The following is a 14,108-nucleotide window of genomic DNA, read 5'->3' as shown; positions in this document are numbered from 1 at the left end:
GGTAAAATTTAAGAAGAGGCCATGGGAGTAGACAAGATATTGTCAAAATACGGTGATATCATAGTCCAAAACTGAACACGCATAGGGGAAAATGTCCTGATAAAAGCATATTTTGAAATCCAGAAGTTATTTTTTCGTTTCATGTATTGTTTTCCCACACATTGCTTCCAATTCTAAAATAAACCAAAAGTAAAATGAAAAATAATCCAAGGATAACACACCTAAAAATACTTTCAAGAAGAAAAAAGGTGGAATCAGAGTAAAACTTCACATCTCAGCCTGATTTAAAATAAGCAGTGACCTGTTTTCTCAATTATTTATTTTAATAAACGGTTTATTTGTTTTAAGTTTTAGCAGTTATTTCCATGTCTCTGCTTTGCAAAACTGAAGAAACTGAGAATGTTTCCACAAACTATTTCAGAAAAAACAATTTACAGATAAAATTAGAGGCATACAAGTAAGTGCCAAGCGTTTGACTGAATTCCAGTTCTTGGTGAATGGAAAACCAGCAGCTTCCTGTTACAAAATGTACCAACAGTTCACGTCTAATAATACACATAAAATCTGACCATTTATATACTTTCAAATATAGAGGTTTCTAAAAATAATATTCAAGTAGTGTATTTTTATCCAGGTAAACTTCTCATGAGTTTGGTTGAGATTCTAGAGTTTGCTGCAAGGAAAAAATAAATTAATGGGTTAAATTTTAAAAGCATCTCTTGATTTATACTAGAATAAAAGTAAAAAGTTTAGCCCCAAAGCTTAAATAAGCAGAAAGCAATTGAGAAAAAAATGGAAGAACAGAAAACACGTGCTTCTATTAAAGGCCCAACCACCACTTTATTCAAAACTGTATCTTCTTAAACAGCACTTATAATATTTATTCTGTGTTGCAAGTTTGGGAAGTTCAAACTAATTATTGATTTAAATCCCTCCTTAATTTCTTCCCCTTTGGTAGGAAAAAGGGACTTGTAGGCTAAAAGTATTAAAATACTCTTCAAATTAAACAAAGATTTAAACCTAGTGGAGAGATGACCTGAAAACTAAAATTACAGAGTAGACAACGTTTCTCAAAGGATTCTTCAAAGGAAATCAGAAATAGCCAAAACCAGCCCTGAATTTCCAAAACCATGAACTGAATTCACCCTTCCTATCTCAATAAAATAAGGGCTTTCTTTTCTGATACCCTCTGGACAGAAAAAAACAGCACAGTTAGTGTTGGTCTCATAATTTTCTTTCTTTTTGGTGCTCCTCCACTACCTGAAACTTGGGAAAGGTTCATGTTTTGTTTACCAGCCCCCTTCTTTATAATTTGACACTTTTTTTTTTTTTTCTTTTTGAGAAGTAAAGCTCAGGTGTAGCACCAAGAGTTTTAAAAAGCAGTATCTGTTGTTCTCCTCTACTAGTATCCTCGCGCCTCTTTGCATCTCCGGGAGATTCCTTCAGCAAAGGTTTCATATTTCACACTGCCTGATTTTTGATGAGAGTATTTTGCAGAAGACTAGAGAATATTGCTTTACAAGGAGCTCCACAAAGCATGCCAGCATGGCTTTCAGCCACTGAGAACACTTGTACAGCTCAAGTGGTGCCTGTGCTAGGTCTATGATGCACGCAGATGCTCTCGACTTTCGGTTTCCTCACGTTACACTTGCTTTTCAAATTAAAATTATTTTATCCAGGTTTGAACACTGACAAATTAGATATATCAGCCAGCAGTCGGATAGGTAGAAAGACTTAATGCTTCTCTGTTGAAGCCAACTCCAGTTCAAACAAGCCCCCAGCAGAGACTGAATGTCCAACAGAATTGGAATACAACAGCTACCTCAAGAAAGAGAAGTTCTATGGAACACACAAGGGACAAACAATCCAGGAAAAACAAGAAGCAAAACTCTAAAAGCTGGCAAAGAAATTCACCAGTGCATCCAGGGAGGCAAAGGTAGGCACGGAGAGAGAGCAATAAAAAAAAAAACTTAAAAATGAACCCATTTCTGGTTAGAGGACAGGTGGAACCAAGTGTCCTGCTTGGGTGCTGCCATACATCAAGTATCAGAGCAGACGGTGATAAAAATTACTTGATAAAACAGGGACAAAGAAAGTGAGAGTGTTCACTGAAGAAATACAATTTTATGGAGTAAGCTAACAGTTTCAAGGACAGAAGGAGAACACATGGACACCATATGCATAAACATTTTGAACTGATTAACAAGTAGCAGCAAAGGAGAAAGATAATCTAACAGCCAGGGGACTAGCTAGTAATTTTCTGTAGCACTGCAGACTTTATGACCTTGTGCCTTAGCCATTCATTTATAAAATATGAACAATATCCCTACCTCTAAGGACTGCTCTTAGTATATTAAAATTTGGAAGCCCCTTAGATATTACCTGTCAGCAGAGACCAGAGAAATAGCATTAAAAAAATACAATAAATTGGAAGCAGGAAAAAAAGGTCATAGTAAATAAGTGTTTCAAAAAACTAACCATGGACTGTAAAAACTTCAGTGATTTCAACAACAGCATTGTGAGCTCCACAATAAGTATCTTTCTGAAATCCATCAGAAAGCAAGAAACATAACTATAATTATATAAGCAAGCTTATTAATACTAGTCTAAAGTCATTCTTGTGGTTATACATTTTGATAGCCTGAATCTATAGTTAGATTTTCCCAACTCTTCACTGAAATTTCTCCTTTGTACACATCCTAAACTTGACCTCATTTGGTTTCTTCCAACATGGCAAAAAGCTATCTTTCACGGTTAAGTTATCAGTATTAGTGACCACATTTCTCATAATTTCTTTTATAATTAGCTCAGCAGTGGTAATGAGACCAAATTTTACACCACTGAGGCAGCTCACATAATGGCATTGAAACCAGCCAATTTTCACCAGACTTTAAACTGGGTCCAGATAAAGATTTCCTTGATTCCTATCCCTTCTACAAGATGGTTCTGCAGTAAAACTGTGAAGCCCAGTATCATGCAGAAAACCAGTTCATGCACGTGAGAAAGGCAGGCATAATTTCTCTGCAATGCACTTTATTAATCTTTCTCTCTATGAAGCTTCACATTAGCAAGACAGTGATACGGAGGTATAAATGGCTTCTGATAAAGTTAATTAAAATATAGAAAAGTAATTACTAATATCTGAACTATACAGCTTCATTTGGATTGCTAATGGCACGGGAACAGCGGTTGTCAGGCAGAGAAGGCTAACCAACAGCCAACAGATTGCAAGTCACATGTGGCTCATCAAACAGTTGATGTGAGCCTAAATTTGAAGCATGGAAAAATACTGGAGCAACTTATTAAGTTATCAGTTTGTGAGCAGCTGGAGTACTTCAAGGCAGCGCACAACTGACAGAAAAACTCCCTTAAATTTGTCAGTAGTGTGCTATCAACCTGGGAATGGCTATCCAACAGATTTTTGCAAGGATCTATAACGAAGCTTCTCTACCAATTCTACTCCATACCAATGTCTTGGACTACAGAATAGCTTACGAGAAAAAAACCAGGGATTTCCAATCTCGATGGGTATTGCATATGGTTTTGGAGCACACCCAAGTCTAGAGCATCCCAGATGTAGATGATGTTCACAAATTGGGACAGAAGGAATAGATTACTAGAAGAGAAATCTAGTGTAAGACTAGAAAACAGTGAGATCTAGAACATCTCAGATCTATAACACCCAACTCAACATGATCTTCACAAACTAGGAGAGCAATATGAAGAAAAACCTAGCTGGGCAAGGTAGCTTTATTGCACACAATGGTATCTATCCAGTTTTGAAATGAAATCTTAAAAAAAGGTCTAGGCAAACTGAAAGGAATTCAGTAGACAGCACGAAATGTTGTAAGAGTTCTAGAGATCCTGCGAGAAAACATTAAAAGAATTAGATTTGCCTAGAGGAGAGAAAGAGAAAAGTGAGGGAGAACATGGTAACACCTAGTGAGCATCTCTTTCCATGTTCACCAGGAGAGGATGACTGCCTAACTTGCAGCAAACAAAAACTGTAAAGAAATAAGAAAGTCAAGAAGCTAGAGAATACAACATAGCAGCAATAAACACTGCAATTAAATCCATGATCTCCTTCGGTGGCTTTCACAGTAACATGGCAACAGACTGTATTCCTGGAACAGTATCTTCCTTCCTCCATCCTGCACAAACAATTTTACCATGCCCGTGGACCTCTAATTGGCAATGACTTCTGTCTTAAATAACTAATGCAAATTTAGTAGCCAAATACATATGACTTTTTCAGAAACACTAATAAATACCATTTGATATGTGAGAGATCACTATCTTGCTATCTACTTGACGGAAGTTTCTCTGGCAACAAAGTTAAATATTTCCAAAACAATGCTCTCTAAATACGGGTACAATTTATGGGCGGCATTTTCAAATTACACAAAATAAGCACCAGTGCAACAGCAGGATACTGTTGGGCACAACACAGGGGATTTAATATGGAAAAATGAATGGAGTGTGTATATCCGTAACAATAAAATAGGAATGATACTGCCATGATTCATCAACCTAAGATTTCCGACTAGCATTTACAATGGGCTGGATGCTAAAACCCTCAGACCTTTCTTTGGAAAGTGCCTCTGAAGTACTTTGAAGAATGCTTTTTATAAATTGCACAGCATTTTAAATAACATATTGCCCTTATATGGCCTTAAGGCACAAAACTTACAGTTACTATAAAATCCAGCTTACACATGTAAAACCACATCAAGAAGAACAAAAATTTTTTTTTTTTTTTTAAAAAAAACCCCACGAAATACTGAGAAGTTTTCTCAAGTGGGACATCTTGATTTTCAGCTGTTTTTTAAAAATAAGTACTTTCATGAACACCACCTGCAGTGCCCATGTTCTCCGAAGAATCAGGCTCAAGATAGGTGCCGCCCAGCACCAAAAACAAAAAAAGCTCATGAACCTAGCAGTGATGCAGAAGTGGCTGGAAACATGCCGAAACAGCATCGGGACATGGTCTAGTACCTTCACACTGTGCCTTCTGGTCTGTGTACAAGACACAGCCTCTTCTCCAGAATAATCAGTAAACTAAGTGCAGGGTAAAAGGGATACAGAATTTCAAAGTGGAAGTATAGATACACCGTGATGGGAGAGAAAAAGTCATCTTCACAAATAATTAAAGGAACCCCATCTATCTGTTTCATCCTTGCTGTCATCTCTTTCCCCGTAAGCAGATGTCCTGAACGTGAGGTCAAGTTGCCCTCTGTCCTTATTCTGTGCATGCAACTGCATTTTGTGTTACACAGTGCAAAGAGGACCAACTTCAACAGGATTAAGAGCAACTCCCTAAAATACTCCCAGAACATCCTGTGGCTTGTTGATTATGAAATCCTTCAGAGATATGATAGGAGTTTGAATTCCCTCGTGTTGAAATAGAAGCTGAACTCAGCCCGCTCTGAGTGAACGCTCTAACCCCTAGGCAGTTGTACAAAAGCAATGCTTCTCTGCCACTTGTGTTCAAAGTGGCCTCATATCACCTTGGGTTTTGATAGAAATAGCTTATGCCTCTAACTCCAAGAGAGAGTTCGGGGCTGCAAATTCCAAGTTCAGCCTCAGCAAGGAATACAGCACAAATGAAATAGATTTCACCCATTTTTATTTTATCTCTGGGTTTTTTGATCCAAGTGTCCAATCTCTTTCCAATTCTCTCCCCACCCAGACAGGAGGATATTCTGTCCTTCCCTGTGGGCTGCAAACTTCACATGGGGACCAAGATCCACAAAAGATCGGTGCCAGAACATTTGGCATCAGTCCAACTTGTGGATCTAAACTCAAAATGTCACAATAAAACTATAACTTCCCTCCATCACAGGGGATGCCAAGTGCCTGCACAGTAAAATTGTGAGGGCTACGTTGGTGCTCAAGGCAAAATACCCAGAGAGGCAAGTGATCACATCTTCAGTTCTTGAGATACTTAGTCCTAGTGCAGCGTTTAAGACTTAAACCTTACTAGGCTTATTATCAGAAAGCACTTCTATACCTGAATGTAGCTGAAGGTTTTCAAAGATAAAAATGCTTCAGCTGCTGAGATACCATCTGGCAGCTGTCCATCCACCCTGTTCCTCCTCCCTTGGGAGGGAGGGACAGTAGAAAAAGAAAAGATCAATGCCCTTGATACAACTGATCTAGAAAAATCTCCCTTTAGATACAGAGCGATGTTCCAAATTACTACCGTGAATGGCAAAAACCTGCATGTTTACGTGGGCAGAGGGATCAAAGTTGGATCAGCAAGAATAACAAAAAAGGACTGTGTTGATTCAGGATAATGGATAGTAAAACAAACCTCACTGGTTCACACCTTAAAAGGTGCTGGTCATCTGCTAAGATTGCTACCCAAATGACGTTACAGAGAATGACAAAGCTTAGAATGTCTCACGCTGCTGAGGTTAGTCAACATGCAAAATTATCTGAAATTCCTTTGGCCAAAATCAGTCCCTGTTTAAATATAGAAAGTTAGCATGAAGACCCTTTCATCATCAGGATATTAAAAAAAACAGGGTTTGTTCCACCTCTGTGTAAGGGTTAAAAACACAATAGTATTGCCCTTACTGCTGCAAACAGCAACCACTGCCAGGGTCTCTCTGATTATAATCTGTTACAAGATGAGAAAGAATCACTTTTGCAGAAATGTAAATTTCTATGCAGAAACCAAGGCGTGTCTGAGAGAAAGAGCAGCACATAATGAGATTTTGCTGACCCTTCATAATCACAAGGACAGACTCTAGCATAAGGAAGAAAAAAAAAAAAAAAAAAAAAAAAAAAAAAGAGTACTTGTTTCTCTCTTAGGAACAAGATGTGATGCACCAGTCGGTCTGCCTGCTGCCACCACCCTGCCACCAATACTCGTCTGTCTCCTTTCCCTGCTCTCAGTCCCTCAGGAACCGCTACAGTCATATTTGTCTGGCCTGAGCAGCTCGATACGTCACCCTGCCTACCGGCAATGAAAGTGCAGCACATCCTAAAATCCAGGGCACGGGGCCAAACATGCCCGATCAGCAGTCACACTCATTTTAAGAGAATGGGGTTACGAGGCCATAGGTTTCAAAGTCTAGATGGTAGGGATGATCCATTATTCCTTGAGGAAGGAAAAGAAAAAAACAAACAGTATCTGTGATCATTTCCCTGTCCCAGTATAGTGGTATCACCTTCTGCTGGGCTCAGACATTGGTAGAAGCAGCTTGTAATGTACATGGCTGTTGCCAAAATACAGCACGCTGCTGTACAGCAATCTCTCTATAACGTTAATCAATTCTGCCTGCTGCAGCAGACCATCTGCTTTGCTCACACCGTAGTACACCAACACACACTATCTGCTTACACTGCTGCCAAGCACACTGGGGCATCAGCAGTACGAGGCGATCCGAGCCACACTGAAAACATTACTATGCTGACAAAAATTAAACAAGCTGAAGAACGTACATTTCTCCTCCCTGTACAGGAAGCAGCATATGTAAAAATAGGTTAGAAAACTGATACACATTAAAGAGAAATCTGAAAAATGCACATTGATTGTTCTGCACCTATGATGTCATGCACATAGAGCAATAAAACAGACAATTCCACTTGAGTATTCATTTCCTACATAATTATTTGATTTAGCTGCACTGAGAATGAGACCCATATTCTAATTTAACATCAGACACTGCCTCCCATTCACTCCCCACACAACTACAAACACAAAATGTTCACACGACTAATGCTCCAGCACAGTACATGACCAAACACAACACACATTCATGACAGCCAGCAATCTCTCCCCATCCCAGGCACGCAACCCAGCCATTACAATTAGTACCTACAGAAAGAACACAAAGAACACACCCCATAAACATCATCTCTACCATCTCCCTCCCGTAAACCCCACAAGCTCAAGCAAAGGCAGTAAGAGAAGGCAACACAAGCAAACAGCACACGCAGCACCATCCCTCACCACCCCACCATCAGCTCCACCGTGCTGACAAAATTACAAAAATCCATCCCTTGGTAACACATGCCACTATGCAGAATATAAAACATCCCACCACTGCAGACAGATGTTATCACACACACACCCCCCTCTTCTCTCACTGCTGTTCACACCACTGCTGTCTACCTCAGAAAACCGAAATAAATTCTCACATACACCTCCCCAGCATTTGGTGCCTTCTAACCTGTGTGTCAAATCCATTTTCTACCGAGCTACTCTTCCTTGGTGGGAGTCCATCTCCTGCGTTTTCTTGTCCATTAGGAGATTTGAGAGGAATCTGGCTGGAATACAATGGCTTCGTCACCTCCACCTTGTTCCCAAACTTCAGGTAACAGGGCTGTGGGATGGTCCTGGCCGTTGGGACATGCAGGATTGGAGCAGCGCTGTGTACGGGTTTAGGTAGTCCCGATTTCATTTTGGAGGCTACCAGGATGGCTGGCATTTTCTCTTTCTGCTTTCCTAACACGTTTCTGTCAGCAGCAGCAACAGCAGAGACAGCAGGCAGGGAAACAGAAAAGGACACGTTGGGGAAGTTGCTCTACACTAAAGCAGCCTGGTTTACTGCAGGGAGCTCCAAAACCAGCTTAGAATTTAAAACCAACTCGAAAAAATAAAAAAAAAAGGGCAAAGAAAAAAAGAAAAAAAAAAAACCCACACCACTTTCAGCCTAAAATATCTCCCAGCTTTATGTCAGCCTTCCACCTGTTTCCTCTAATTTTATTTGCAGTTCTTCACCACTGTCCTCCTTCCTATTTCTGCTGTTATTTAACTTGCTCCTTCCTTTCTCTGTCTGACTCCTGTAATTTTCTTCCCTGGAAATGAGAGACTTTCACTCCATTATCTTGTCACTGCATCTCCAAAGTGAGGCAGCCTTTTGGAATCAAAAAAAAAAAAAAAGGAACCTGCTGCTGCATATGCTTCCCCTTCCGTATGCACTAGAGAGCGAGCGAGTGAGCGAGCAAGCAGGATTTCCAGCTTAAGATGTCTTTCTTCAGTCTTAGCCAAGAAGCAGATGTAGCTCAGTGTGTTAATGACTGATGCCCTTGGATACGAGCCTTAGAGAATCAAGCTTCTTAAAGCCTTAATAGCTGCGAACAGCACAACGATGCTGGAGCAGAAGGAGAAGCGTCCACTGACAGCAATTTTAAACAAAAATATGCCAGTGGCCACAAAATTTCCCGGCTCCCCTAGTGCTGATCATGAAAACCTGGAGGAAAAAAATAAAAATAATAATAAAAATCATTCAGCTGTCAGACGGAAGGGAGAGCAGCCGCCACCGCATCCTCCCCTCCCGCAGCGGAGCGGCTCCGCCGGCGCTGCTGGGCGCACCCCGCACCGCTCCGGGCAGGCGGCCGGGGGCGGGGGGCGGCGGCTGCCGGCACGGTGCAGGCAGGGCGGCCCCCGGATTGGTCCTGCCTGCTGGAAGCAGGAACAAAAAAAAAAAAAAAAAAAAAAAAAAAAAAATTAAAAAAAAAAAATCTCTCTCTCTCCGCAGGGGGAGGAGCGGCTCCAACTCCCGCGGCGGGCTGGGAACTCCGCGGGGGCTGCGGGGGGGAGACGCTGGAGGGGCTGCGGGGAGGGAGTTTCGTACCGGTTTCTTTTTGAAATTTTGAAAAAAAAAAAAAAAAAAAAGGCGCTCTTTCAAATACAAACACCTGGAGATGACTCATTGTTCGTTGCTATTCGGGAAAGCTCCCGCTGCCAGCATCAACAGGAATTTGAATAGGCACAGTGAGTAATCCAGCCCTATTACAGCAATTTGGCTATATTTGGCACTTCGCTTTTAGGAGCCTTTCTTTCAGTGTCACAGGTTCCTCCTCATGCTGCTCTGCAGATGCCATGATCCGTTACAGCCCCCAGCTCCCTCGTTCCTGCCAAGCTTTACCCATTTCAGAGCTGCACAGACCCCTCTTCCTGCCCACAGAGCACCGTCCCGGGCAGCCGAGGGCTGTCAGCGTGGAAACTCGGGGCTCCAGGAGCCTTTGGACTCCCTACAGTGCCGCAATGCCCAATTTTCGGGTAGCTTGTAATGACAGCCAAAGGCTTTGGGTTACCACACAGGCTTCTTACATTATACAGAGGGAGGGGAGCGGAGCGTCTCAGAAGAATATTCGCAAAGCCAACACGAGACATGGAAGAGAAAGGCGCGTTTAAATCACAGCCCCAGGTTTCGCATTATTTCACAAGCAGGGACACTTCCTTCAGCTCCTCGTTCTCACGTCGCCCACTGCCCAAGGACTGAATCCCTCCACCACTGCCCGGGTGGCAGGGACAGGAGCCATCCCAACAAGCAGAGAGAAGCAATGAACCTACACTTCAAATATTTGAAATACACACCGAGTGAGCATCCAACTCACGGAGCGACTCGGCAGGACAGAGGAGGCACAGCCCCATCGCCCTGCCCTGTTTTGGCTGCGAGAGAAGGAAGGCTGAAGCATGCTCCACAAACCCATGTCAAGGGGAGCTGGGTCCTGCCTGTTTGACACCCTGACTTTTGGGAAAGTTTTACATGTTCAAAACCCGGGTTTGTACATCTGAGACTCTTTCACATAGAAAAATGAGGCATTTCTGGGTTGTAGGTATCTCCAGGATTGGGTAGCAGGATGAGGACAGCATTTTAGGAAGTGGAAATCAGACAAGACCTGCATGTTGGATCCTTCTGTGGATGCCATCTTAAATGAGTTATCCAGGGTTACATAAAGAGTAAGTGGCAGAACTGGAAATTAAAGTGAGAACTCGTGTTCGACTCATTATAAAGTACTATTCTTTCTCAGCATCGCCTTGTAAAACAGTCTGTCTCCATTAACAGAACACAGTCTCAAGACATTAGCTGTACTGTGCGGGGTTTTCTGTTGTTGTTGCTGGTTTGGGTTTGTTTGCTGAGATATCTCACGTTAACTAGATTATTTAAAACCAAAAGCAATGCCTGGACATGCTATCACTGCAGTCTGTCATCTCTCTGGCTCAGCCCTGCCCCCTGATTGTGTAGGTCAAGTTCCCACAGTACACACAAAGCTCAGGTATTAACTAGAGTTTTGGTTGTTGCTGGGAATTTTCAGCACATCTGCTTTCACATGTACCAGCTCTGCAGGCTGCTTTATATTAACTCAAGGAAGGTAATTTTTGTTGTTGTTTTTATGAGTAACTGCTTTCGCTCTAGTCTTTATCCACTAATCTCAGACTGGAAACAGCACACCTCTGTTCATCCATCTCACTGAGACGGATCTTCTGATGTTTACTCCGGTGCCATAACACCAAGCACACTGTCAGCTTAAACACAACTATACAGAAAATTTCAAAGCCCAACAACTCGATGAAGAAAGTCAGATTTACCATATGAAAGGACTGGTAGTTATGGGAGCAGAAATGTGTCAAGTGTTCTGATACCATTTCCATTGTTCAGTGCTGAAAACTCATTCTTGCTTGCTAAAAGAAGGTTGGGCTGAAGTATGAACAACTTGAAAAAGATCCAAGTCTGAAAACAAGGCTAATTTTAGGTCTGTAATAAAATATACTAAATGTTTAAAAGCTATTAGAAGATCTAATTGACAGCTTTATGTTCTGTTCTTCACTTACACGTTTTATGAGGTTCAGGCCACCAATCCCAGATGCACAGAACTTGCCAGTTTTTGTTGTTCTGTCTTCATCTTGGAAAACTGGCTAGGTTACAGGATACCAAAACAGACACAAAGTTAATTTGAGCAAAAGAAAAGGATTCCTTTCATTGCTCCTTTAACAATTATTGAATCTGATCCTTTGATTATGGTGGACTGAATATTCCACAGCTAGAGGAAACTACTTTTTTTCTTGGTGTGCAGTCCTGCCTACTGAGGTGAAGATGATTTCTTCTGAATACACTCAATCTAGGCTCCTGAGAGTTATTTTGCCAAACCAACAATACAGACCCCTTCTTTACCAAAGCTTAATGTGAATTCCTGATAACACATTTGAAGAGTGGCCTAGAATTACTGCTTCTCTTGTGGATTCAGTAAAAAACAGCTGTCTAAGAGACAAGTTTGCATGAATAATCCATTGTCATCTAATACCTGGGGGTTTTATGATATGCATATTTTGCTTTATATATCCAAACACTACAGCATAATCCTACTGAAATGCAGTATACTGTATCCAGTGGCAGTGCAGCCATACCACGAGGTCATAAATTGTTAACACATCACATTACAGGCTGTATCTGCAAAGACAGGCAACATCCATTTTGGTCTACCTTTGGAAATGACTAGTTTGCTGGGGTTTTTTTAAAATATAATTGATTTAAGGCTAGGATTTTTGAAAGATACTACTTCCCTTGGACAGTCGATGGGATCTGGGAACCTGTCTTCCTTATCTTCTTTGAAAAGCCCAACCAGTTTTCCCTTCCCCTGTTTTGAATCACCCAAATTTCCGTATCTAACCTAAAAGATGAGTAAGTAATAGTAAAAAGCAGGCAAATTACCTAAACAAAAAGCAAAAGCTTCATTCCTTCCTGCCACAAATGTCAGATAAGCCACTAACCAGGGGAACATTCCCTTGCAGCTTTAAGTTTGACAAGTATCTTTGCCTGAATAATCACAGCATTCCTCCTTACCTGCCTGTAGTCCAGCGAGCATCCACGCACTCCCCAAATGGGGGAATATGAAGGGAAAAATGCTGTAAACAAGCACTTCACTTCCCTGTTAGGAAAAAACCCAAACACACACAACCAACCAGAAAACCAAACCAGCACACAAAAAGCCCTAGTGACTTGGCTTACAGGACTGACTTTTAGGCTCAGGAGATGCTATTGCTCAGGGCTACTTAGTACCATGTTGCACCATCTCAAGTGCCAAGACTCTGGTGTCGAGAAGTGGCTCTTAATATCCTCAAAATTTTAGCGAGCAAACTTATATGAACTGGAGACCTTAACGCATCAGCAGAAACTATTTGAATACTCTGTAGTTCAAAAGCTTGTGGGCAAGTCAGCGCATAGCCCCAAATAAAGCCAGTAAACAGAACAAAACCCAAGGTAGACTGCTCTTGAGCAGGTGATCTTTATGAATGAGATGAATGTTTCTGGAACATTCTGAAGCATTGAAGCTGCCTTCATTGCTCGTACACTATCAATTAACAACAGGGTCTCTAGACACAAGCGGAAGGAAAATGCCTATATGGATTGCATGTGGATATAGCAAGTAAAATTAAAAGCTTTATGAAATGTAGCAAAGGAACAGAGAATCAGACCTTCCTTTCAACTTGTGGTTAATATCCAACCTCCGTGAAGCCAAATGTTACATTAGTGTAAGTGAAAAACTATGTAGAATTATTATATCAATTAGAACACCTCATTAACTGGTCTGGTGATTCAGAACTGCTGATGGAAGTAAACTCAGGGCTTGAAAATACCTTGATCAATGTGATCCTTGTCTTTTAAGCATTACAGATTATCTGAAATCTCCCAGAAAATCGTTTTAAGCTGAGGGGAATATTCCTAAATTGTCACCATGTACTGTCAATATCCGAAGGCTTAATCATTCTTACAAAACCATTCCCGTCAAACTTTACTACTGCCAGGTGGCAAGCTGTCCTATAGACTGTGGGCATAGACTCTTGGCACAACTCCATCAACTTAAGTGAAGTTATGACAGGAATAAATATGGACCTATTTTTGGTACTGCAGACATTCTGCACTTTCATATCCATCTTTTGTCCCTCATCAGAGCATTGAATGTGTAAAAGCCTGATCCCATCTACAGATTTACATTACCATTTCATGAAAGAACCAATAAAGGTCTAAATGGGATTAAGCTCCTAAATTTTTTGTTGTGTTCCCACAAAAGCAATGCTAGAGGTTAGAAAAAAAGGGGAATGTGGGTAGAAGCATTATATAATTTGGCATCCTCTCACCACAGCAATTATAATCTGTACATGTGAGTTCTTTATATAGAGCAGAGAGAAAAGGAGGAAACCTTGGTTCTGTTCCCAGTTCTTTTCACAGAAATCTTGTCTGCATTACACTAATTCTGATCTAAAATCCCTTTTGTAATCCCCTAACACGTTTCTAATTCACGCTGGGTTTAACTCCACCTCATTTTATAACAATGTCATGTTTTAACAAATACACAAGCTAAGTTCCACC

General features: G+C 41.1%; 1 protein-coding gene across 7 annotated transcripts in view; it reads right to left on the bottom strand.

Annotated features, from left to right (window-relative positions):
• Nucleotides 1-14,108, bottom strand: part of NAV2 (neuron navigator 2) — a 400,908-nt gene that overhangs the window by 211,122 nt on the left and 175,678 nt on the right. For 6 of the 7 annotated variants that reach the window (XM_086472160.1, XM_086472161.1, XM_086472162.1 and 3 more), the window contains exon 1: nucleotides 8,181-8,438. The exons of the other annotated variant lie outside the window; for it this stretch is intronic. In XM_086472160.1, coding sequence (XP_086328286.1) covers nucleotides 8,181-8,438 — 258 coding nt within the window. Of the gene's footprint in view, nucleotides 1-8,180; nucleotides 8,439-14,108 lie in introns of those variants that run through there. 7 annotated transcript variants of the gene reach the window in all.

Source organism: Leptosomus discolor, chromosome 12 (genome assembly GCF_034619465.1).
Source record: "Leptosomus discolor isolate bLepDis1 chromosome 12, bLepDis1.hap2, whole genome shotgun sequence".
In the NCBI taxonomy this organism is placed as follows: Eukaryota; Metazoa; Chordata; class Aves; order Leptosomiformes; family Leptosomidae; genus Leptosomus; species Leptosomus discolor.
Note: the sequence above shows the minus strand (reverse complement) of the source record. Positions and strands in the feature narration are given on the sequence as shown.